At 40.8% G+C, this 24,681-nt stretch overlaps 3 protein-coding genes across 6 annotated transcripts; 1 reads left to right on the top strand and 2 right to left on the bottom strand.

Moving 5' to 3' along the window:
- Positions 1–3,923: 3,923 nt before the first annotated feature.
- by (blistery) lies at positions 3,924–8,576 on the top strand. Its single transcript, XM_064695192.1, has 2 exons — positions 3,924–6,202; positions 8,531–8,576. The coding sequence occupies exon 1, from the start codon at positions 3,953–3,955 to the stop codon at positions 6,158–6,160; it is 2,208 nt and encodes a 735-aa protein (XP_064551262.1). The 5' UTR covers positions 3,924–3,952; the 3' UTR covers positions 6,161–6,202; positions 8,531–8,576.
- Positions 8,577–11,318: 2,742 nt separating this feature from the next.
- Positions 11,319–24,459, bottom strand: LOC135437226 (F-BAR domain only protein 2). 4 transcript variants are annotated; one of them, XM_064695143.1, is made up of 13 exons: positions 24,318–24,459; positions 18,509–18,863; positions 17,876–18,442; positions 17,619–17,814; positions 16,416–17,042; positions 15,067–15,351; positions 14,178–14,286; positions 13,743–14,110; positions 13,514–13,680; positions 12,632–13,392; positions 12,240–12,575; positions 11,955–12,184; positions 11,319–11,892 (listed from the first exon to the last, which is right to left on the bottom strand). In XM_064695143.1, the coding sequence occupies exons 2-13, from the start codon at positions 18,536–18,538 to the stop codon at positions 11,795–11,797; spliced, it is 3,774 nt and encodes a 1,257-aa protein (XP_064551213.1). In that variant the 5' UTR covers positions 18,539–18,863; positions 24,318–24,459; the 3' UTR covers positions 11,319–11,794. The 4 variants fall into 4 exon arrangements, with proteins under 4 accessions (XP_064551213.1, XP_064551189.1, XP_064551198.1 ...); XM_064695119.1 differs by lacking the exon at positions 15,067–15,351 and having other exon boundaries at positions 13,514–13,683; positions 16,407–17,042; XM_064695128.1 differs by lacking the exon at positions 15,067–15,351 and having other exon boundaries at positions 16,407–17,042.
- Positions 19,373–24,458, bottom strand: Kdm3 (Lysine demethylase 3). The gene is made up of 2 exons (XM_064695156.1): positions 24,318–24,458; positions 19,373–22,098 (listed from the first exon to the last, which is right to left on the bottom strand). Exon 2 carries the CDS (start codon positions 22,092–22,094, stop codon positions 19,503–19,505), a length of 2,592 nt encoding a protein of 863 aa, XP_064551226.1. The 5' UTR covers positions 22,095–22,098; positions 24,318–24,458; the 3' UTR covers positions 19,373–19,502.
- Positions 24,460–24,681: the final 222 nt, after the last annotated feature.

Genomic DNA, 24,681 nt, shown 5'->3' with positions numbered 1-24,681 from the left:
TAAGCAAAGTTAGAGTTTTTATCTTTTTTTTAAAACAATTTTACAGACCTTTTTTAATAATATTAATTATATTAATTATTATAACCAACATATATTATACTTTACCCACCAATATTATACTTTTCTAAATATTGTGTTCCCTTTAAAAACCAAACGATTAACTATCGATAGCTATAAAGCTCTATCAATAACGGTGCATTTGTGTGCTAATAGCGATAGGCATACAACTATCGGCTTAGTGTTGGACAATTTTTGTATATGCGAGATGAGCAATTGTCGTGTTTTCTCTGATAACGACAAATATCGTAGCTAATGTTGCTTTCAGTGTTGAGTAAAACGCTGCTGTTTGAATTTATATAGAGCTGATGAATTGTTTTCGATAATCTGTTAACTGTTAAATAATCGTACATGAGTTAAGCATCTTTCAACTTGAGAAAGTATCAATTGATTTACAGCACAAAAGTCCTTAGCCTGCTCTTTCCGTTTTTATTTTTTTTGTATATACATATATATGTAATTATATACAAAGTTGCGTGCCAAGACAAAATGAAACGCCTTTTCGTGGGCAAGCAGCAAAATGAAACGGCGTAAAACGCGCACAAGCTGCAAAAAAGTAGCGAAAAAAAGAGTTTTTCAGCTGTTTTATTTATTTGTTTGCTGATTATGGAATTGTTAAGGACAAAAATGCGAACAATTTGAAGGTCTGCCCGGCATCAGGCTTATTAATTGGAACAGCTGCAAAACAGAATTGGTGAAAATGTACAGGCAAAATGTGTGATATAAATAAGTATAAATAAATACTCTTTAAGTCTTGAGTATCAATCAAAAGTCGATTAAAATGCACCTATTTATCCTGAAAACATATTTCCTAGGGCATTTCAACTTCGTTGAATAGTTGAAGCGAAAAGCATTTTTCGTTGTGTGAGTTTTCATATTAATTAATTTCCATTTCCGTTTTGTTATCATGCGTACGCCGATTTTTACCTTTATGCAGACTCAACAATTAATCAAGTTTAATTACGCCCAACGTTAGGAGTTAGCCCTCCTTCCCCCCCCCCCCTCCTACACCCCTGTCCCTCTAGAGATTCTAGGCTACATTGGGCGCATTAATCACTTGAATATGCCCAACATTTCTCATGTGAGTGAGCCCAAGGGTGGGAGGAGGTTTGTGGGCGGTGTCCAAGGAGATAAGACTAAGAGTCTCATAAAAAGGACGTCTCACGTAAACAATGCATTTAAATATTTGTTGGCTAAAGTACCATTGTCAGATCATTTAATGGCCTAAATGGTAGCTTAAGATTTTCGCAACTGAAAATATGTTCAAAATATTTTAGCACAGACACATCGTCCACTTGGAGTCCACAAATGTTACACGCCTTAGCGAATGCAACAACCTTCACTGCCTAACAAAAGCTAAACGCTATGGGTAGTTGTGCACTATGTGGACTGTAGACTGTGTATGTTGTCCTCGGTTAGTCTTTTCTTACACTAAATGTGCTTCACTTCGTTATACCCTAGAATAACATTTTTTTATGTACTATTATTATTGTGTGTGTATGTTATGTACAAAAATGTATTTACGCAGGTTGATTAATTGAAAATTAGATTAAATAACAATTTCTTAAAAAATGTTATAAAATAAATAAAATTACTGCATTTTTATACTATACGATTAAAATACTTATACTATAAGTTTGCTTAAATTCTATAGTAATATCGTTGCAATTAAGTTAAGTATATTAATTAATTAAGTATATTAAATCATTTAAAGCAGTAACATTATACATTCACCAAGTATTTATTTTTCTCGTTTTCATGCGCATTTGAGATCACAAATTCAAGGATTCCCCATATTTATGCGCAAACACACACACAAACACACACACACTCATGCACATGCGTGTCAACTGATGCCGCCGACCTCCAGCTTTGTATCTAATTGACCGCAACATTGTGAATGCAAACAATTCACAGCAGAAATTTAACAACAATCAAATGCAATTTCGGTGTTCAAGAAAAAATTAAGACGATCTTTGTATGCGCAATTGGAAGATATCTTAACATATGCGAATTGGTTGGCTGGGCATTTCCCCCCACAACCAACACACACACAGTGACATTCCACATGGCTCTGCTGTCTGTCAAAATTGCCAAAAACAACAATAATGGCAACTACAATAACAACAGATGTTCGAAGCTGCGCGAAAAGGTAAACGAGTTGCGCTCACGAGTGGGCACGAAGAGAGCAAGAGAGCAACTTTACTTAAGTAACAACAATTGTTGTTATGTGTGCGCATGTGTGTGTGTATGTGGTAGGCATGTAACACTGACTATGACCTCAAACCACCCACAGCTACTATACAGGCTGCCTGCGCTAGCAGCGACGCTAACGTTAACAGCCACTTTGCATTTTTTCGAAGCAATTTTTGCATTTGCTGACGTCACAAGCAACAAAATGCTGTCGCTAAAATTGCCAATGTTAGTTGTTGTTGTTGTTGATTGTTGTTAGTTGGTTATTGGTTAAGCTGCTTGTTGTTGTGCCCACAAAAGGTGCGCTTACAATTTTCTCCACTTTCTACAAGAAAAATGTGAGAAATCAAAAAGATGCCACCGCTTTGTCTCTCTCTGTATGTGTCTATTTGTATATGGGCCTGAGTGTATGTGTGTCGGCCACAAAAGTTCACTGGGAAAGCAACATAAGACTGAGTTACTGTTGAAATGAAAATAGACCGCAATTTATTGATAAAATCAATCAAAAAGTAGCGCTGATAAGTTTGCTCTCAGTTTAATTTTTTTTACTCAGACAAAGGCAACCCTTTCAGAACAGATGGCTGGCTGGAGCCCAAAAGCAGCACAGTCAACGTCGTAGGCGGCATTCCATTGATGCAAAGTGGAAGAACGTCGAAAAAACGTGCATGGTTTCAATTGCCGATAGGCAGCGAGGGGTGCGAAGTATAAAGGGGACTTCAACAAGACGTATTTTCATGCTAAAAACGTTCGAAATGTTTGTTTACAATTTACAACAAAATGTTCACACACACACAACAGCAAAAGACAGAGAGGTAAAGAGAGCAGCAGCTACATTCTAAATGTGAGAGCAGCGATGAGAGTGAGTGCCGATCGAATAAGTATTGAATGAGTATCTGTGTTGATCGCCTGTTGCGATTAACTGGCTGTGAGTGTGTGCATGTAAGTGTTTGTGTGTATAAATTTGTGGGGGGATGACATCACCGCACGTTACTGTCGCAAAGTTCGCACTGTATTTTCTGCTGCTCTCACTTTGCTAAATTTGCTGCTCTCGGTGTCTCTTGGAGAAGCCAACGTACATTGGTTGTGCATGTGTGCGTTATGAGCACAGTGGGCTAACGTACAGTTGATATGTTTAAAATTTATACATATGTATGTATGCATAGGAATAAAGCAAAATAGTGCTACATACATATGTACGTACTTAATTTGTAAGCTGTAACTTAAATGAATAAGATTAAATATATTTCAAATAATAATATCCACATATATGTATATGTATGCAAAAGCTTATATTAGTTTTTGAAAGGCTCAAAGCTTACAATAAAAACCAAAAAATCTTAAAGAATATATAGAGTAAAAGTGATTTTAAATGCATTAATGCATTTTCAAAGCACGCATCAAGTGACAATGAAACATTTAAAATAGGCCTTGCAGCACTGTACACTTGCACGTAGGCGCAACAACAACTCAAGTGGATCTAATAGTTGGCCAGCAAAAAGAAGAGAGAGCACGAGAGAGAGCGTGCCTGCTTGAGCTTACGCCAACGCTTACTTTTCATTTTTGTTGCCCGCTGTTGTGTGGCTGCTGCATGCATGTGTGTGTGTGTATACGTGCGTGTGTTTGTATGTGTGCGAGTGGCGCTCTCTGCTTTAGGCCAGGGGGTCTCTCCATATTCAATCAGTCGTTCGGAATTCGCGAAACTATGCGGTCGCCGTACGAAGATAGTGCTGCCGTGTCTACGGATAACAAGTATCACACCAGCTACAGCTATAATAGCCACACGAATAATAATAACAATAATTACCATAAAAACTTTAATGGCAACGGCAATGGGATACCCTATCACGCGCGCGAAAATTCATTGCCCTTTAGCTATGGCAATGCCAAAACGGCGACGCCGCTGCGCAAAACGCCAACGCCAACGCGCGCCGATAGTTTTCTCGACTTTGATTTTGGCTTAAGCAGCAACAGCAACAGCAGCAATAATTATAACAATCATAATAATAATAATAATAATAATAACGATAGCAGTAGTGGGAGTGATATGATAAAGCCGCAGCCACGTTTAACGAGCCCTTTGCTGGTGCGCAAAACACTCGGCAGCCGTGTGAATACGAATACAAATACAAATGGCAATACGAATGGCTCGAAAATGAATGCGAATACGAATACGAATACCATATCGAATACCTATCATTATGGGTCAGCGGCGAGTGTGACACCGCCGCGCGTCGACTTCGAGCAGCAGCTGCGCGAGCGGCGCGACAAAGTCTACAACGAGTATCGGGAACGTGAAAAGGAGCGTGAATTGGAACGTGAGTTGGAACGTGCTGCGGCACGTGTCCCGCCCACGCCGCCGCTGCGACGCCAAAGCAACGGGCTGAGTCACAGTAAATACAATTATGATTTTGAGTTCAATTTAAATTTGGATGATATCAACGAACGCAGCTCGCTGCCAGCGCCAGCGCCAGCGCCATATAATACACGGAATATTGAGTATCGGCAGGATATGGATGTGCCGGATGGTGCGATCAGCGGCAATAGTCGGCGCTTGGAGTCCACAATTGTGGAACGCAATTATCACACAATTAACCGAAGCAGCCACAACAACAACAACAACTACAACAACAGCAGCAGCAGCAGCAGCAACAACAACCACTACCACAGCTTGGAACGACCTCCAATGGAAGTGACATACAAACAGCTAGTGGAGCCACAGATGGAGCAGCAGGCGCACATTTATGGCCAGAACCAGCTGCATCTGGAGACGCACACGCGAAACCGTCGCGATTTGTCGCCCATTTATGCCATCAGCACAAAACGCAACACGGCTGCACCTGCTCCAAATAGCAATGGACAGCAGCAGCAGCAGCAGCAGCAGGCGGATTACCTGTTAACGCCCAGTCCCACTAGCCGGCCAGAGACGCCCGCTTTTCCGGTCACGCCGCGCACACCGTTCGGCAGCAGCACCTTGCAGCGCGCCTCGCCCACCACCGAGTCCATATACCAGACGATGGCATCTGCCCGGCAGCGTCTCAATTCAGCGCCATCGCCATCGCCCACCTTTGAGGTGGCGGCAGATTTGGTGAAATTTGCCCGTAACTCGGCCAAATTCTGGTATAAGCCCATGCTCTCGCGGGAGGATGCAATTGCGCTGTTGATGAATGCACCGCCGGGCACTTTTCTGGTGCGTGATTCCACCACCTATGCGAATGCGTACGGTTTGGTCTTGCGCGTGGCTCAGCCGCCGGCGGGCAGCCATGAGCTGGTGCGTCATTTTCTCATTGAGCCCACGCAGCGTGGCGTCCATTTGAAGGGCTGCGACAATGAGCCCACGTTTACCTCGCTCTCGGCCCTCATCTATGAGCATTCCATTAATAAGCTGGCCCTGCCCTGCCTGCTGCTCATACCCGAGGCGGATGTGGTGCCCGGATTGGCGTCCACAACGGCGGCACAGCAGCAGCTGCTCACCCACGGTGCGGCGACCAATGTGCTGTGGCTCTACAGCTGCGATACGGAATCGCTAACCGGGAACGAGGCCATACGCAAGGCCATACGGCTGATGTACGCACAGAAGCCGCTGCCGACGCCGACGGAGGTGCACTTCAAGGTCACCGGCCAGGGCATCACACTGACGGACAACACACGCAAGAAGTTCTTCCGGAAACACTATACGGCCGATGTGATCTCGCACTGTGCCATCGATCCGGAGAATCGCATGTGGAGCAACAATCCCAACGAATCCGACAAGAAGACCATATTCGCCTTTGTGGCGCGCAGATCGCACAGCTCCAAGGATAACCAGTGTCACGTATTCTGCGATCTATCTGTCGCCCAGCCGGCGGCGGCCATTGTCTCCTTTGCCAATCGCACGCTGCCCACCGAGAAGCAGCGCAACTACGTGCTTTGAGGAGCGGCCGGACATGGAATGCGCCACCGAAAGGCACAGAAGGTGAGTTGCTGGCCATTTGCTGGGCCATAAGGTCGGGCCTAATGTCTTGGGTGCGGCATCCTTAGGCGTCCATTCAATTACAGTAGACCCTCAATTCGGCTAACCTTTTATGTTATGAGAAAATACTCCATGAATTCAGTTCTTTTATTTTTTTTTTAACTTTACATAAAGGCATTTTTTAGTTTCAATATTGAATTTTATAGTGTTGAAAAATACTCTCTAAATTTAGTATTGTATATGGTTTTCTTGAAATATATTTTAGATATTTTTTAGATACTTTAGAAATAGCGCTCGTAAAACTTAAACGGGTAAAAAAATAGAGATAAATACATATATTAATTTTTACTAAAAATAGTTTCAATATTCAATTTTATAGTGTTGAAAAATACTCTCTAAATTTAGTATTGTATATATTTCAGGTACTTTAGAAATAGCGCTCGTAAAACTTAAACGGGTAAAAAAAATAGAGATAATGCTTAAAGTCTTGTTACAGACTTTCTATAGTTTATGGATATATTGAATATATTATAGTATATATTGAAATTTTTTTTTTTATTGAGTTCTTCTTCTTCTGATTCTTCTTTAACTATTGTTTTCATCTTATACAAAAAATGCACTCAACTAAAAGATACGCGTACGCGCCCATGATTTTGTTCTTCATATAAAGTGTTCACTGTACATGCAAAAGTTCCATTTCATTTTTAGCGTCAAACGGAAAACGATTAAAATTGTTTCAGTTTCTTTGGCGTTTCTTTGGCTTTTCCCCTTGTTTGTTTATTTAACATATTGCCCCCCGCCTCGTACGAGCCGCCTGTTTGTTTGTTTTATGGTCTTCATATACATATGTATACATACACACATACATACATATATACCAGGCCATATAAACACGGTCTAAAACACATTTCTGACGTTAGTTTTTCTGTTTTGTTTTCTATTTTTTCGCAACGGAAGTTTGTGTCATGAGTCAGTTGCCCAAAATATGATGTAGAATAGAAATCGGATTGATTTTCGATCTGTAAAGGCGTTCGCTTCGACTATATGGTAGCTGCTCTTAATGGGCCCAACACACACCTATGTGGAACTGCCATTTAAGGCGTTTCGCTATAGATTCGATTCATTTGCCCGCCTCACGGTCATGTGGCTGAGGTCGCCCGATAAGGCCCACAGCTCCTAACTATGCACTGGCATGCTTATGGGACAGTTTTGCTCGATTACTCACATACATATCATTTCGCTATCAGTCGCTGTTCTAATAAAGTTTCAGACAGCTCGACTGTGTTGAGTATCGATATAAATTGGGATTGGGAGTATCAGCTTTCGATTCATTTCAGCATATCTTATCTCGAAACTTTAAGCGTATTCAAAGTGAAAGTTTTCAGACGACTTTTATAATATACATAAATATTTACTGCAAGGAAGGAAATAACAACTAGAACATATGTTAATCACTTAAAAGTTGACTTTTGTACACATATTCAAAATGAAAAATATTTTTAATTGTTACAGTAAGTTTTTTGTTTTCCCTTAATGATATTATTATTTTGTTTTCCAACATTTGTTTAACTCGAGTATTTTTTACTCTGTTTTCCAACACTTATTTAAGCACGTCTAGTAAAAAAAGAATTTTATTTTATTTTCTTGTATCAAAACACATTTTATACAATGTTATCCAACAAATTTTTCAATATCTCATATGTTGTAGAATTATGCACAAGATTTTTCACACCGGAGAACATTTTTTCTTAGTTTATCAAGATCCTTCGAATAAATCTAGCACATTTCAAGGCAACAAGTTTCATATATTTGGAATTTTTCGCTAAAGCAAATGTATTAGTAGAAATCGTATATAGCGCAAATGTTTAAATAAATTCAGTGGAAATACGCATATAGACGAGCGTCAATTGCGCATTTTAGAAAACGCAAAAGAGAACGGCGGCAAAAAAAAATTTAATTCCAGACGTGTTTTTTATTTGAATTTTTATTTTTATTTCTTTGTCTTTGTTTTTTTTTTTTGCATTTTGCTTCCAGCGATTTCGCAGAGCTGACGCGTAAAAGTAACAGTAAATATAATTGAATATTCTAAAAATAAAAAGCAAATTTGTAAAGCTTAAGAATAAACAGACGTCAATTCGCTCTATTCCAACCCCCCCCCCCCCCCCCTCCCTCTTTACCCCACGTTTCGCTTAGCCGGATTAAACGTTCCGTTTGATCTACAATTAAGCAATTAAAGCCACATATATAGATTAAACAGATTTTATGACCTTTTGTGTTCAACTAAATGCCATTTTTAATGTATGTTTTTGTCTACTCCATTTTTTGTTTCAGGCGACTTACCGTTAAGTCTGTACAGTGTTGTACAGCGCACATAAATTGCAAATGTCACGCGAATTACACGAAGCAACAGCAAATCAAATGTAACAACAAATATATTAACAATATGATGTCACTTACACACACACACACACACACACACACACATTTAAGTCTACTAGGCGCACAGTGGAGCAAAGCACAATGCATATACATGGTATATATAAAACAAATTTGTATGGGTAGAAAAAATAGTTTCGTTTTAAAAATTAAAAATTATATACAGTACGCCCTCGCTCAACGCAACCGATGATTATCGGGAGGATTATTGCCATGAAATGCCTTCTATTCGTAATAATATTAAAGGAATTAGAATAAATCTATGTTTACAGTAATAATTTCATTTTATTCAATTTATGTTTGGAAAAAAAATTTTTTTTTTAGAGAAAATAATCAAAATAACCAAACGAAAGTAATCAAAGCAAACTAAAATATAAGATTCCCTTAAAAATGTATTAGCTGAGGTAATTTTTTACAGAGGTACATTTTTTACAGAGGTACATTTTTACAGAGGTAATTTTCTTCTATAATGTTAAGAATTCGAGTGTTGCGTGTATTAAGGGTTGCGTAGAGCGAGTGCGTACTTTATTTGTCAGTCTTCTTATCAAAGATTATGGTTATATAATTAAAGAAATGTGTTTTTTTTGGCTAAGAATAAATATCATAGTATCTTGAAACCTTAACATGTCAAATTGTACAGAAAATAATCTAAAAATCGTTGAGCAAATGATATTTAGTAAGCTTATAATTATATTATAATTATATATAATAATATTCAAAAATTTCTACAAATTTTAATGTGTGTTTTGAAACCGTTAAAACAGTTAGAAGCTTATCAAGAATTATTAATAAATTGTTATTTGTGCTTTGTTCAAGCGATTTTGCTTCACCGTGCTCAGATTTAAACAAATTAAGATACCTGAAAAAAAAATAAAATATGCTATGTGTGCATAATTTCTATGTCTGTTTATATAATGTAAGTTTAAAGGCGAAAAAATGCCGCACGAAAGCTAATTTATCTAATATGTATCTGTAAATGTTCGATACAAATAATCTTAATTTAGAAACATGCGCGAAACGTAATAAATGTTAATTTAATTCACAATATTCAAAAAATAAATAAATAATAATAATAAAAAATTAATTAATGCAAACGCTAAACCAGTTTGCCATATAATTTATATGTAAGTAAATGCGTATAGAAATCAATAATTAATACGTGTTTGGACTTAAGAACTACTAATTGAGTCAATATACATAAATAAAGTGCAATGATGTTGAAGATGAATATCCCTAACAAAATCAAATGTTTTTCCTATTTGAAAATGTTTACTTGAAATGATTGGTTTTCATATATTTTGTTTCTGGCCTTGCTAACATATTGGCAAATAAATTTTTGGCGAAAATACAGACAATAAATAAACTAGATGCAATTATTTTAGTTGCCAGCATCTGTTTGTAATTTTTTATATATTATCATTGCAAGCGAGCTCTAATTTCAAAGTAGTACAATGGGCAAATATAAATAAACATATGTATGTAACAATTGTTGTGCTTGTCGCTTTTGTTAAACAATTAAAGTGACTGACTGCCATATAGCTAATATATATTGTTATATATACACAATACGGACGACTTCTCGTAGCTAACGTACACAATGCTTTGGCTGCCACTTTTGTTTTGTAATTTAATCTTATCGTTTGACAACTACTATATAGATATTATTCCCATATAGTATACGGGCAGCCATCAGGTCTACAGAATCTATATATGTGCACTTAAATGCGCTGCATATATTTCAGAAATTTTAGTAATTATTTTCTTTTTATTCATTATTTGAAAAAATTGAATGCGTGTGTATATATTTCAAATCCCCCTCAGTGGGGTGTGGAAACAACAGAAGCAGAAGGCAAAGCGTGTCAAGTGAAATGAAAATGCGACCGGCGACGACCTTGAAATCAATTTGTGCCATGATGACGTCACGCGTCAACAATAACAGAACTGGCGCAACAGGCCCAAAGACAAGAAACGACAGCTGTTTATTGTATGTACCAATGCGTATACCATTTAAAATAGACCGCATTTACAAATTGCAGGCGTAAATTCTGTGCATAACTTCGAAACCACTTTGCACCCACGAAATCTCTTGGGATTTCTTTTTGTTAGACGCACGAGTTTATTTTAAATTTTTGGCTGCGACTAATTTCCTTTTTTTTTTTTTTTATCGGCTTGCCGAAAGCGAAACCGGTTTGTCATGTTCTCTGGCTAATATACTTATGTGTGTGTTTGTGTGTGGGTTTATTTCATGTGTTGAATGTATTTTTGTTAATTAAGCAACAAAATTATATCAGACGCAGAAAAGGCGCCAGCGGCGAACGAGCTTTGGTGACAGTTTCGTGCGTGCGTTGACTGGCACCTAAAATGGGCGGGTATTGTAAAGATTTGGACCAAACTCTTATAAATATATAAAATTCATGCAGTAACTGATAAATCACACTATTAATATGTATAAATAAATATTGTGCACATTTTGGCTTGTTTGAAACTGTTGAGTTATCGATTATAATAGTTGTATATCGTCGATTAACAAAGGCATGTTAAATAACAGTGCGCGCGCTGTTAATTTGAAATCGTTCATGCGCTGTTATGTTAAAAATCATCCCAGTTTCTGGGAACCTTAGTTCGCAACTATTGGGTAGAACATTGGTTCATCCATCCAATCAGTAAAATAAAAACCAACCGCTTTTAAATCTTGCATTAGTTTTAATACATTTGGTGTTGTGTGTGTGTTTCTGTGTGTAAAAAAGTGAACTAAAATCAACGTGCTTTCCCACGCTGTAGTATGTGTATGAGAGTGTCTGTTTGTTTTTAGATATCTACATAGCTACGTACATAGTTTTGTTTACATCAGATTTAATTAAACATAATAAATACATTTCTAAGCATATAATATATATATATATAGTGTATATAAATATAACAAATAATACATCCAGTTGTTACGGCTATACAAAATCGGGCCTTCCAATTCTAACAGATTCAACAGTACAAGTTTTACAAAAATACATCATAATGATAAACCAAAATGCACAGTAGCAAAACACAGGTGAGTCAAATAACAGCCACTCCAATCCCATGCCCGTCTTGTCGTATTACAAAATGTTTTAATTTTCAGTTTTAGATACAAATTTCGCTAGGGTTTTCACGAGCCAATTGCCACTAATTCGATTTAGCCGAATACGGACTGGTTGAGCCAACTGAGGGCGGTGTGGGCGTAGCCCCACTACGTATGCCATCGCCCTCGCAGACATATTTGCCTGTAATGCAAAAAAAAAATTAAATACAATTATCTAACAAGCCCTTACCCACATTCACGCACCTGAAACAAAACGCCTTTTGACCAACGACAGGCGATAGCCGCTGCCTTGGAGCTCAAACTCAATGCCTGAGAGGGTGGTACCCTCGCAATTAAACTGAGTGGCCATCGTGGCTGGAGTGGAAGGCCCATCGTTGAGCTCGAGCCGAGCACGGAGCGTGCCCACACCGCCATCCTGTGAATTTTGCGATATGTCCGTAAAGTTCCAAACCAAGCGATTCGATTCACCCAACCTGAACGGGAGAATAGTTAGTACAGAACTAAAGTACATTAGTGCTAGATGCTTACCAGGATGAATGCGGCTTGGATTGGACATTACGCACGGAGCCATTGACCGGCACGGAGAGTGTGACATTCAGCAAGGGTGAGGCGCTGGCCATGGCATGATTATTGTACTTATAGTCAACTTTGAGCGCCGTATAGCTGGGCTCGCACTTCCAGTAGCTGACTAGCTGGAAAGGACACGAGCTGGCGCCCGGTTTGGTGCGCACCTGATACTTGAGTATGTCCACATTAAAGTACGAGGCAGTCGGATTATTCTCTGCCTGCCTGCGCAACAATGCAGTTAGCGCAGGCATATTAAACTCCAGCAGCGTGCTCAATCCGCTCGACTGTTGGCGATCTCTGTAAGGAAGGGACGTTAGGGCAGAGTTTGAGTATTTAATGTTCGGTTCCCTTACATTTGCACCAGTTTGCCATTGGGCACGAGACTCTCTAGATTTTGTACTTGCTTAATGCGAAAGCCCAGCTTGGCTGGATTTGGATTATTGGCTAGCAGGCCGGCAATGCCGGCTGGGAATGATAGCATCATATCACCGGACACCTTCACCTGACAGCGCGACTCATCGCTGCCTCTGAAATAGGCGTGTATAATCTCATGGAATGCCACCGCCAGCGGTATCGTGTCCGATATGCCGATTGTCAGCGGCGATGGACCACGCGATGAGCCCATGCCCCCAATGGCGGTGCGAAACTCAAGACTGCCAATGCTGTCCGCTCGATTCATTGCCGGCGCTGGACTCATGCGTCCACGGCCGAGATTTGTTGATCCCGCTGCTGCTGCTGCTGCTGCTGCCGCCGCTGCTGCCGCTGCCGGACCAATGGCAATCATATCCGAGCGACGCGATGGCGGTCGTGGTATGGCAATGCTGCTGCCGCCAGCGGATGTTGGTGTCGGTATCTGCCGGCCTGGCGGTTTGCTCAGCGTTGCCGATGCTGGCGCCGAGACGCTCATTTCGCCGAGCTCCGAGAATATATCACCCAGATCTGCATAGCGGTTGTGGCTCGGATTATTGGCATTGTTGTTGGACAGCGTCGGACTCTGCAGCGGCGCATACGGATGCACGCTGGCCGTGGGCGTTGAGGCATTCGATATCTCCGGCGATTGTTGCCGCGATGCAGCGGCGCCGCGTGGCCCTCCTTGCAGCTGCTGACTGTGATGCTGCAGAGAAAATATATATTTAATAAATTTACTTAAATTTGCTTTAAATGTTAGCAAACTAAATTTCTGTAAACTTTTAACAATCGTTATTTGTTGGCGCCGCATTCTAAACTTCACGTACCGCAAAGACACCCGTGGGTGATAACGAAATATTCTCCACAGTTGCCCTCAGCTCATCCACGCTGGCCGACATGGGGGCCTGTCCATTGTTGAGCGGCTTAATCTTGACATGAATGCGTCGCTTGTCGTTATCCGAATCCGAGTCTGAGTCGGTGTAGAAGCTGCCGGCTGCTAAACAAGTTGCGCATTAAGTGACAATATTGTCTGGATGGTTCGAAAGACTGGCTTACACTTGTCATGGCCCTCCTCCCAGGCAATTTCCTTAGCTGGCTGTATGCTGAAGCCCTCCTCATCCACCTCGTAACCACCGGCGCTGGCATTGGGGCCGCCAGCAGCGGATGCTGCCGCTGCAGTTGTGGTCGCTGTGCCCACGCCGGAGATGGTGCTGGCATTGGCCAGGGCGCTGCCACCGGCACCGGCCACTCCGCCTCCGCTGCCGCCCATGCTGCTGGCGCCCGCCGAATCAACGCTGCCCTGTGCCGAGGTCGCAGACAAAGCAGCCAAGCCGCCGCCTGCGCTGCTGCCGCTGGAATTTTGCGTCTTCATGCTGCGCCCATGATCATCATAGTCGAGCAATGTGTTATTACCACGGTCCGCGCTGCTTGGAGAAAAATAGACACAATAAGAAACCAAGTACTTGATGTAAAGGAAAAGTCAGATTTCACCTGGCCAAACGCTCCTCCTGTATATTGTGATCGGCAGCCTCGTTGTCTTTCTTCTTCTTGGATTTTTTGGTTTTCGCCTTGTCGCGTCTACTACGCAAAATGCCCGAAACTGTTTTGGGATAATATTAATATCAAGTTTAGTTAAATGAGAAATGAAATAATTATACTTGACTGTACAGGGACAACAAGCTGCGCCACAATCATTATAGAGAAAAATACATAAATCTACTGCACAGGGACAACAAGTACAACAAATACATAAATCTAGAGGAATAGCTCCACAAGCTACGCAAATGCACACTAAGTTTAGCTCTTGAACGAGTAACCTAACACTTAAATATATATATAATGTATTCAAGTTGGTTTCTTAGTAATAAAAAAATTATTAATTAACGATTATCGTTTATGGTCCCAGAACTTGTTGGAAATTAAAATAAATTATTATAAATACATTTAAGGAGCTTGCCTAACAAGAAAGCTATAAATTCTTAATAAATTACTTTTTAATGACATAATTTTAATAAATTTTGAAGAGCATGCAAAATATCAAATCTTTTTACACTAAACTTGCGCAGTGTGAAAGTGCTTAGGTGGAGCTTAGTGTTGGACAACAGCGAAATACAGAAATCGTTTATACTTAGAGATTCTAAATTCAACTCAAACACCGCCATATTAAAAGTGCAACAAATGATTTAGTGAATATGTTAAAGACTTGTGAGAAAGGTAGATAGTTTATACACAGAGTAAAAAAGCCATGCGTGAAAGCCTTGAAAATTGTTACCTAAATTTAAATGTATATACATATGGAATATATATAATTCTTTTTCGGGGTAGGGCATGGGTTGGGTTGGGTCGGTCGGGGGGGAGGCACTGTACATTTATAATTTACCCTGAGAGTTTGATGTGAATATATTTAAAAGTGACGTTGTACGTCTGGACGTTGTTGCTGTTGCTGTTGTTGTTGCTGATGTTGATGTTGTAGTTGTTGTTGTGGCACCGTTGTTGCCCACTGCAGTCTGTTGTTGTTGTTGCTGATGATTTAGATGATCTTGCTCGTTTAATGATTTCGATAAATGTTGATCGCTTGTCGTTGCATTCATTTGCTTTCTGCCAGCTGCACTAGCAGTTGGTGTTAGGACCTCAATCGGCTGTTGCTGCTGTTGTTGTTGCTGATCTAAAGTTTTTGATTTTGATTAGTTGATCGGTCGTGCATGGATAATCGAATCGACAATGAATCAAATGAATGTTGATGGATGATGGCGTGCAAAAAAGCATAACACAAAAATGCGAAACAGAAAAGCGTTGAGAATTGTGTTAGTTGCAGTTATCAATTATCCGTTGTGAGTGTCTGTGTACGTGTCTGTGTACGTGTGTGTGTGTGTGTGTGTGTGGGAGGTTAACATTTGACCTTTGGCTGGTGTTTGAGTGTACATTTCGTATACAAATATAAAATAAACATAAGCAAAAGTTTATATACATAAATGCAATGTTTTAAATAATACAAAACATATATCTTCATTTGGCAGCTTCCCTGCAAACAAATAGGGCTTAAAAACTATTTTATCTATAAGCCACGGATAACGATTGATAAATATCAAATGTAATAGGGACTATCCTGCAGCTAGGGTTTTGAAAACTGAAAGGACTCAAAATTGGTTTGGTTCAAAATACAAACATTTCGAGCGAGACTCAATCCCCAAAGCGCCCAAATAGCTTGTACCCCAACTATTTGATTTATTTAACCATTTTTGGTAGTCATCAATTTTTGGGTAGATCTCAAATCTAGCCTACAAACGATGCGAACCGAACCTCAAGGCAGGAAGTTGGTTCGATGCGAACCATTGACTTTTTTTTAGGATTTGCAACCTGGTGAAAATGATTAGTTTTATAAATCTATTATTTGTAACACTTTTGTGCTTGTGATAAATACTATCAAGAAAGCCGAAATTGTGATACTCTTTTGGAAATCAATTAACTCTTTCATACTTAACACAGCTTTTGATTGAACTAATGGAAGCTACGACAGAAGGAAGTGACAGAAAGAATTTCATGAATTAGGCAATTTAGTATAGACAGATATAGGAGTTTTTTTTTTTAGATATCAATAGAGTAGTTACGATAATAATGCTACGGTTACAAAATACAAAAAACATAAAAGAAGAAACTTATACCGTTATATAGAAAAATGAAAAACATTAAATAAGAGAGTAAAATAATAATAGAATGAACCTTGAGAACTAGTTTCCAGAAGCTCTGAGTTAAGGATATTTTTGGTGGTGACATTGGTGGTAAAATTAATCGTGCCGGTTGTTGTGTTGTTGGTGTTCGAGTTGGCGCTTGTTGCTGTTGTGATGTTTGTGTTGTTGTAATTGTTGTTGTTGGAACTGTTGCTGTTGCCAGGCATACCGAAATTCCCAGAGCCGGCCGAGCTAGCAGCCGGCGGCTGCTGCTGCTGTTTACTAGCCGTCGGCAAGAACCAAGAGCGCAGACTCTTAACCGTTGACGTAGCAGAGCTCGCTGGCGGCGGCTGTGCGCCCAATGTATCAGGCGATGTGGGCCGCGGTGATGAGGGTCCACCGCCAGCACTGCCCAGTATGGCATCATCCGCATAGGGTATGCTGCCGCTGGCCGCACTGCCGCTGCCCAGCGAGATGCCCGCCAATGCGTCGCCACCACCGCCGCCGCCGCCGCCGCGCTGATCCATCGAAACCAGACTGCCCGAAGCAGCTGCAGCGGCACTGCCGGAACGCAAAGCCGCCTGTATACTGGTTGCCGAATTCGAATTCGATGCCGTTGCTGAGGCCTGCTGCGGCTGCTGCAAACGCGATCCACTCGACAGCGAAATAAACTCCAGCTCGAGCATTTCTGTGATGGGTTAAAAAGTTTTTAAATTAGAAGCATACTTTAAAAGAACCAGCTAAATACATTTAACTATTTAAATCTATCTTGTTTACTAACACTGTTCTTAAAGTCCAGTGACTATCAATTAACAGAGGCTGCTGTTATGCTTAGCAGTACTGTTAACAACTGTAGTTGTCTGACTTCTTAAGCAAGTCTTAAGAAAAAACAATTGTAATGTTAATGCCGACGGCAGATTCGCAAAGCTGGCCTATAACAAGCTATAAGATGTTTAATAACTGTTCTAAAAGTCCATTGACTGTTAATGGCTAAGTAAATAACTTCTAGTTTTATGTTAAGGAAAACAATGTTATTAACAGCTGCCTTTTTAATGTCAATAACAGCAGCTGTTAGAATTTATACAATAAGAAATTTGAATTGTTCAGACATTCGAATCGGCATTATCATTCGACTACAAAATTGTATAGCTCCTATTAGAACAGATTTCTAGGAAAACAGCTTTGGCTAGGTCTAGAAATATATAACAGCTAGCTCCGGGGTAGCTGTTCTTTCTTGATTCGTGTTCATGCAAGTCCTACTTACCAGGCTTCTCGAGACCCGTGTATTTATTTAACACGAACTGCTCAAGTAGTTTATCAACGGACATATCGACAAACTGGCGCTTGAAGTCCGAGTGCACTTGTCCGACCATATCGTGATTATTCTGCAGCATTTCCAAGTACGTGGATAGAAATTCCTTCATTTGGCGCAGATGCACCTCCTCGATCTCTTGAAAGCGCTGTTTAATATAGAATTTATTCTTAGTATACTCTAAATATCATGAAGGACTCCTCGTTTACCTTGCAAGTTTGAGTCATGCGTCGCTCAAATTCGTTCTTAATGGGATTGTGCTTGTCAAGCAGTGCTTTGTAGTCCTCCTGCAGTTTCTTGAGTTTACTCTCCAGTTTCTCGGCATCCTTGTGTGAGCCGTTGTCCTTGCGCAGCTTCTCCAGCTCAAGCACCTTGCTGGCATATAAGTCCCGTAGCTTTTGCACAGCAACCGTTGAGGTTTGTATGGCCTGAACGCACTCGAGCGTCTGCGATTCCTCCTCCTTGACGCACTTGTGTTTCTTGTGCAGCTCATCGGCATATTTGGCCACATCCTTGACCAGCTCCGTTAGCTTCTGAACCATTTGCATGTGCAGCGTGGATAGCTTCTCGGCCGAGGTGCGCAATATGGTCCAAACCGGCGCAAATGTGCTGTTTAATGTGCCCGTGCTGGCCTTGTGGGCCAGCTTGGACATCATTTTCGAGTTTTGCTCCTCGATGTTGGACTTTTCGCGCAGAAACTCGGACAGCTCCTTGCTGGCCACCAGCCCGAACTTCATATTATGATACAGCACATCGAATCCATTGTTCTTCTCGCCCTGCACAAAGAAATTGGGGTTTTTTTTAAAATGATTTGGACTTTGATTGCATTCGCAGAGACTCACCCAAAAATAATCATTAAAGTCCACCGTCATTTTGAGTGTTTGCCTTAAGTGCTATGTGTTACAAAAAATTCTAGGGGCACAAAAATAAAAAAAAAATGCTTTGCTCAGCTTTGCTCTTGTTTGTTGTTGGTTTTGCCTTTGGCGTTGTTGTTGTAGATGTTGTCGTCGCGTCTATATAATTGACTTGGTTTCCCAATCCCGATGTCCTAGAGGCTCAACAGTGTGGTGCACAATAGTACAACGCTGGCTGAGTTGCTCATCATCATTATCATTATCATTATCAGTTTCGTCTTCAGCACGCTTCGGACGCATTGGTTGCAGACAATCTTATTTTCCTGGGTATCCTTGGCAGCTACTGCAAATATAAAAAAGAATGGGGTTATTAGGAATTGAACTTTAGAATTTGTTTTTAGATATTGTTGGCTAATTCGAGAGTTAGAGGTGGAGAGGGACTGATAGACCACGCAATAATAAGTGAGAGATAGCGAGAGCGATAGACGGAGAACGGAAAAGTTCGTTATGTATCTTACTTAAGGAAGACCTTCAATATCCCTTAAAACAAACCTAAACATTTATGAAGAATAAAAGGAAAAACGATTTACAAAAACTAAAATAAAACCTTTGCCAAAAGTACAGCCAAACAGCTGAACTTGGACTTACTTCAAATGCGTACAGGCTAAGTTGGACAAAGGACGTGAAGGTCAACATTTTGGGATAATATTAATTCAGAGGGCATTTGGAAAAACAAAACCTGTTGATTATATACAAAACCTTAAACTTAAAAATTAATTCATATAAAATAATTGAAATATTAATACATAAGTTCTTTGTTTTTTTTTTTCTTTTTATTATTATTTAAAATCTGCAATTTTCACTTTTTTGGGTGCATTACATATATTTTACTTAAATAGTGCACAAATTAAAAGAAACTTAAATATGTAGCAAAGCTTTTTTTTTAGCTTTGATAAGGGTACAATACGTAAAAGGTTTACATCTAGAGTTCGGCCTGTGCCTTGACCATTTCCAGATCGATGCGCTCGTCCAATGCACGCGTCAATATAGTGCAACAATCCTTAATGGCATGGTAAATAATATTCTTGATTTGGAGTTTGTCTTCGTGATTGGTGTGCGAGTGCGAGAGGCGTCTGAATTCGTGTGTGAGATGATAGCAGTGCGTGATATTTTCCGGCGAGACAAAATCCTCGGCCACCTTGATGCAGTTGTGCAAATTCTGCACCTGATGCGGTGCACCTGCGGGTATAAAGACTGCATCGCCCAGGCACTGGACAATCGGATAGCCCTCAACGCCGTATTCCTTGAACAGGCGTGCACGTAACTTATCATCCAGATACCAGTTCTGATCGTGTATGGGATCATGATCGGGCTCCAGCCTGAAGCCCTTCTCCAAGGTGACACGATTGAGCAGATCGCGTATTTTGTCCGCATCGCGAGCCGGAAAGATGTGCCACAATGCGCCAGGCAGCACATCCGGCGACTGGCAGCGGGCACGCGTGATATAATCACAGCCACCCAACGCTATGGCGCGCTGTGTGGCCGCCAGTTGTGGCTTGCTGTCCTCATCCGTGGGTATGCCCACATAGACCATTATGTTGACCGCATCCGAGATATCCAGATGCAAATTGGTGGTGCCCTTGTCCGGATGCAGTGCCGAGCCGTAAGCATTATACATCTTCGGCCCCAAATCGGGCGGCACAAACATTTTGGGCAAACAGCTGGCTATATTGAGATTGCCTGTGCGCAGCGTATACTCTGGCATGGGCAAGCCGCGCATTAGATCCGCAAAGCGTGTGGGCAAAATCTCAGCGAAATCATCACCGGGTGGCCAATCCTTGAGCTTTAATAGCATCGGCTTACCATTAACGTCCAGCAGACGCTTGTGCATGCACTGGAAACCCTCCCAGAAGTGACGCATCGGCTGGTTGGGCACCAAATTGCCATTGAGGCAATTAATCAAATCATTGGGCTTATCGCCAAAATCACGGCAAAAGGCCTGCGGATGCCAGAGCTCCAGATTAAGCGAACGCGCCACCTCGGATATCATAACGGGCTGTCCACATTTCCATACCTCCTGGTATAGTACACGATTATCGGGATGCATGGGATCGGTGAGACGCAACAATTTCCCATCGCAGAGCCATTCGTGCGGCACGCCCGGCGCCAGTTGCGTGGAGTGCGCCAGGGTCATGGCACGTGGCGGCAAAAACCGTCGCAGACCCGCGAGGCCTTTGCGCAAAAAGTTGATGTGCTTAAAATTATCGAAAGCGGTTGTGATAGGATCCTTGCCAAGTGTCTCCTTTGTCCAGACGCGACCTGGGACATAGTCGATGCCATTTTGACGAGCGAATTCTAGCTTTTTGGCATGCAGCTGCTCCAGACGCTGCTGCTGCTGCACCTTCTGGGCGGTGGCCAGCGAGGAGGCGCTGGTTTGTTGCTTCAGCTGTGACTCCTTGATCATGTCCTGAATAAGCTGTGTCAGCTGCTCGTCCTTGACCTGTTGCTTGCTCAGTAAACAGCCGCACACCTGCGGCACCTGCCACAATGTGCGCACCTCGTGCAACAGCCGGCCGAGCACATTGAGTGCATCGCCAGCTATTATCTGGGTCAACATTAGCTCGGGCAACGTGTGCTGTTGTTGGACGTCATCGGTGCAGAGTAGCCAGTGGTATTCATCATGACCTCGTTGTGTTTCCAACCGCCGCTTCTTTTGCAATCCCTCCTTGCGATCCTTGAAGCAATCGATGCACACACCGAAACCACACTTGCGGCATGTCCAGTGATAGTTAAAGAGCGTCGTATCGCAGACATCGCAGATTTCACGTATGCCCTGTACGGCTTTCTTCCATGCAATCGTTCCGTCTGGATTCTCGTGCAGCTTCAACGCCTCGGCCTCCTGGCGCCACAAATAGCAAAACTGATCGCCTGCATGCAACAAAATGTAACGGCACACTTGTATATCCATAAAGCCAGCGGTGGGCGTGGTTTTTGCATCTGGCTGCCAAATGCCGTAGTCAACGGCCGTCGGCTCCTGGTAGGGATTGGGGAAGCCAGCAACGCTCAACTCGCCGGCGGCATTATATTGCAGGCGTCGAAACTCATAGAAGCGACAATAGATATCATTGTTGTTGTTGCTGCTACTGCTGATGTTGCTGCTGCTGCTGTTATTGGCACTGCCTGCTGCTGCTGCTGCGGGCGGTGCATGACGACGCCGGCATTCCCGGCATTTGGGTATGGGCGTCAATGTGGTCAATTGCTGCAGCTTAAAGCATGGCAAATGCTGCAAAAAGATTTGGCAACTGGTGCGATTATCGTTATCGCGCTGCTGTTCCTCAATGCTCAGCTCGATAACATTGTTTTGCTGTAGTTGCTGCTGTTCCATGTCTGTTTGTGGCTCTGTTTCCAAATTGGGGCGTTTACAGCTGTTAGCGCTGCTGTTAATCTCATTGGATATATGTATCTCGATTATGGATTTGGGCTCCGAGCGTGACAAGGTGCGCTTGCGACAATTGTCGGCACTATCTGATGGCGGCGTTGCCAGATTGACGTTAGCTGCTGTTGTTTGCGACATTGAACTGTGCGCAAGCAGAGTGCGAGATAGAAAGAGGGAGAGAGAAAAAGCACAATATGAACATCTCATAATTAGCCAGCTTATTACAATTTGTAGCCGGCTTTATTTTGTACTTGGGAATATGCTTGTTTAATTGTATAATTCATTCAAGTGGTCTGCTGCTTTGCTGCGGATACTGCAGCTACTGCTGCACTTGTTGTTATTGTAGTTTTTGCGATAGTTATCGATAGCATTTATGCTACCGAGCTATTCCTGCTCGTTATCAGTAACATTTATGATACCAAGCATCTTCATTTACATAAGTTAATTGAGCCGCTTCTGTTAATGTTTACTTGCACTTTTTAAAAGAAAATACATATGTACATAGGAATTGTAATCTGTGGTAATGAGGCTAACAACGAAAGTTGTTTTCACTATTACCTGGCACAGAAAAAAACCGTACACATAAGTTTACTTTACAATAAAATCCATGATAAGAATTATAATATACGCGCATAAGGTCAAAAGACTCGACAAGCAATTGATAATTTGTCGTGAATTGAAACGCCCCGTTTGCTGTAGACGGATACATGTTTGAATGTTTGTGCATGTGTTCCTGATAAGCTTAGTAAATTAATGCAAACACCCCCTATAAAAAACAATTGAATTACCCATATACAACAAATGAGTATACTATTTTTTTATCAAAACATGATTAAAAAAATAAAAATAAATACTGCTTCCTATTTGGTCTTTATCACCACCCAATGCTATATTTAGGCAGCATTTGCTAATTAAACGAGGAGGCCATTAAAAAACACCTTTCTGTATATATTTATATTTATACATACATACATACACACACACACACTCCTATATATTAACGTGCTGTTATGGAGCCCACTGCACATTGCATTTTAAACGCTGCCTATGTTAACGAGATCATTTAACAACATTATGATGAAAACTCCCTCTTTCTCTTTCTCTCTCTCTATATTTCAAGAACATGCAACAAGTGTCAGTGTTGTTTGCCGCATATCGATAGTTTTGCTCTTTTGTATCGATTTGTAAACAGCAAATGCGGGCGGGCAAATACATATGTATGTCAGGTTTTTTGAGCTTCACTGCTCTTAATGATGCAAAGAAAAAGAATACAGCAATAATTCGCTCATACACGCACCGCTTTAGTGAGACCCAATAAATTAACCTTGGCTGACATAGCACACACAGTCACTGACACACACGCATACGCCCTGTGGCAGTAGCGATGTTTTGGGCGTGAACCGCCGCAAAGCCGCTGCAGCTGCGTGTCTTATCGACGAAAAGCGAAACAGAAAACTAAAAGAAAATGCAAAAACAAAAGAACCTTACAAAGCGCTGCCCTGAATTCTACAACAGATGCCCCCGTCCCCAGCCAAATTGATGAATCAATTCACTTTCTGTACACTATTTTATTGACCTTACAATTGAATTGGCTCCAGTAGCGCAAATTGTTCATTTTACATAACAATTGTACGGTCTTTGACGTCTTGAAATGCGTAAAATCAATAAAAAATAATAATAACATCAATCGGCATAAATACTTAAAATATATATAAATAACTATGCAATAGTAAGATAGTAGGTACTTGACTCTCTTTTATGTCACACAACAACACCAATCTTTGAACAGCTTTATCATGCGTATTACGAACCTAGCAGCATTTACAGCTAAAATAATTTCAGTTTCAATATTAATGGACAATTCTGATAACAAACACAATTGCTACCATTTGTAGCGTAAACACAACAGCAGCACGACAACACTCTCGAGGGATTACTACATAACCTGCTCTCACCCACTCTTAACGTTTTGTTTTGTCAATGAATGAGATGATTTTTTTTTGCACAGCTTAATTCCAGTGCACTGGAAACTAATCAACGCAGACTGACGAGTGACTTAAAAATTCACTTTAAGTTTCGCCATACGCTTAGTTGCACAATCCAGGTTTAGTGGCTCTTTAGAATTTTTATCAATTTAAATTGTGTACTTAATATAACAAATACACAAATCATGCATGCAATGCCTGCACACACACTCACACACACCCAAGCAGTTGAACGCTGTAGCGTTCCTGCATACAAAGTATATATATATTTATGTATATATAGACGTATGTACATATGTATTTTGATGGGAACGGCATAAATCAAGCGAATTTTCATACAATAATAATCATACTTTTGACAGCAATTTCAACTTACATTTTATTGTTAAATGATGCTAGTACATATGCACATTCGTTTTTAAATATTTATCATTAGAAAATCAAATTACTTTTATACAGAATGCAAATTTTTCACCAACGCGCACAATTAACATACACTACATAGCAGAACGCGTCGTACTTCTATCTGAGTAGTGATGTGTCAATATCGATTGTTAGCGAACGAGTGTTGAATAATACACAGTGTTGTTAAGTTTATTTCAATTTTAGTACATAAATGACATTACAGACCTAAAAGTGTTTTCATGTTGCTAAACACAATTTAGCTGTAATAATTTTACTAAAAAAAACGTATCTAGCGATCAACTGATGTTTTACTTGTAACGAACAACACATCGGAT

Source organism: Drosophila montana, unplaced genomic scaffold (genome assembly GCF_035044405.1).
Source record: "Drosophila montana isolate Dmon_TW-CO22-7 unplaced genomic scaffold, ASM3504440v1 contig_1505_1, whole genome shotgun sequence".
In the NCBI taxonomy this organism is placed as follows: Eukaryota; Metazoa; Arthropoda; class Insecta; order Diptera; family Drosophilidae; genus Drosophila; species Drosophila montana.
The sequence above is the reverse complement of the archived record's forward strand: the minus strand, read 5'-3'. Positions and strand labels throughout refer to the sequence as shown.

Bases quoted from the DNA above. Each gene is read 5' to 3' on its own strand.
- LOC135437226 (XM_064695143.1), bottom strand. From the start codon at position 18,538: ATGACGGTGGACTTTAATGATTATTTTTGG. The intron at 18,443-18,508 runs GTGAGTCTCTGC...TTCTTTGTGCAG, and splicing joins ACTTTAATGATTATTTTTGG to GGCGAGAAGAACAATGGATT. The intron at 12,185-12,239 runs GTAAGCATCTAG...TCTCCCGTTCAG, and splicing joins TCCAAGCCGCATTCATCCTG to GTTGGGTGAATCGAATCGCT.
- Kdm3 (XM_064695156.1), bottom strand. From the start codon at position 22,094: ATGTCGCAAACAACAGCAGCTAACGTCAATCTGGCAACGCCGCCATCA.
- by (XM_064695192.1), top strand. From the start codon at position 3,953: ATGCGGTCGCCGTACGAAGATAGTGCTGCCGTGTCTACGGATAACAAG.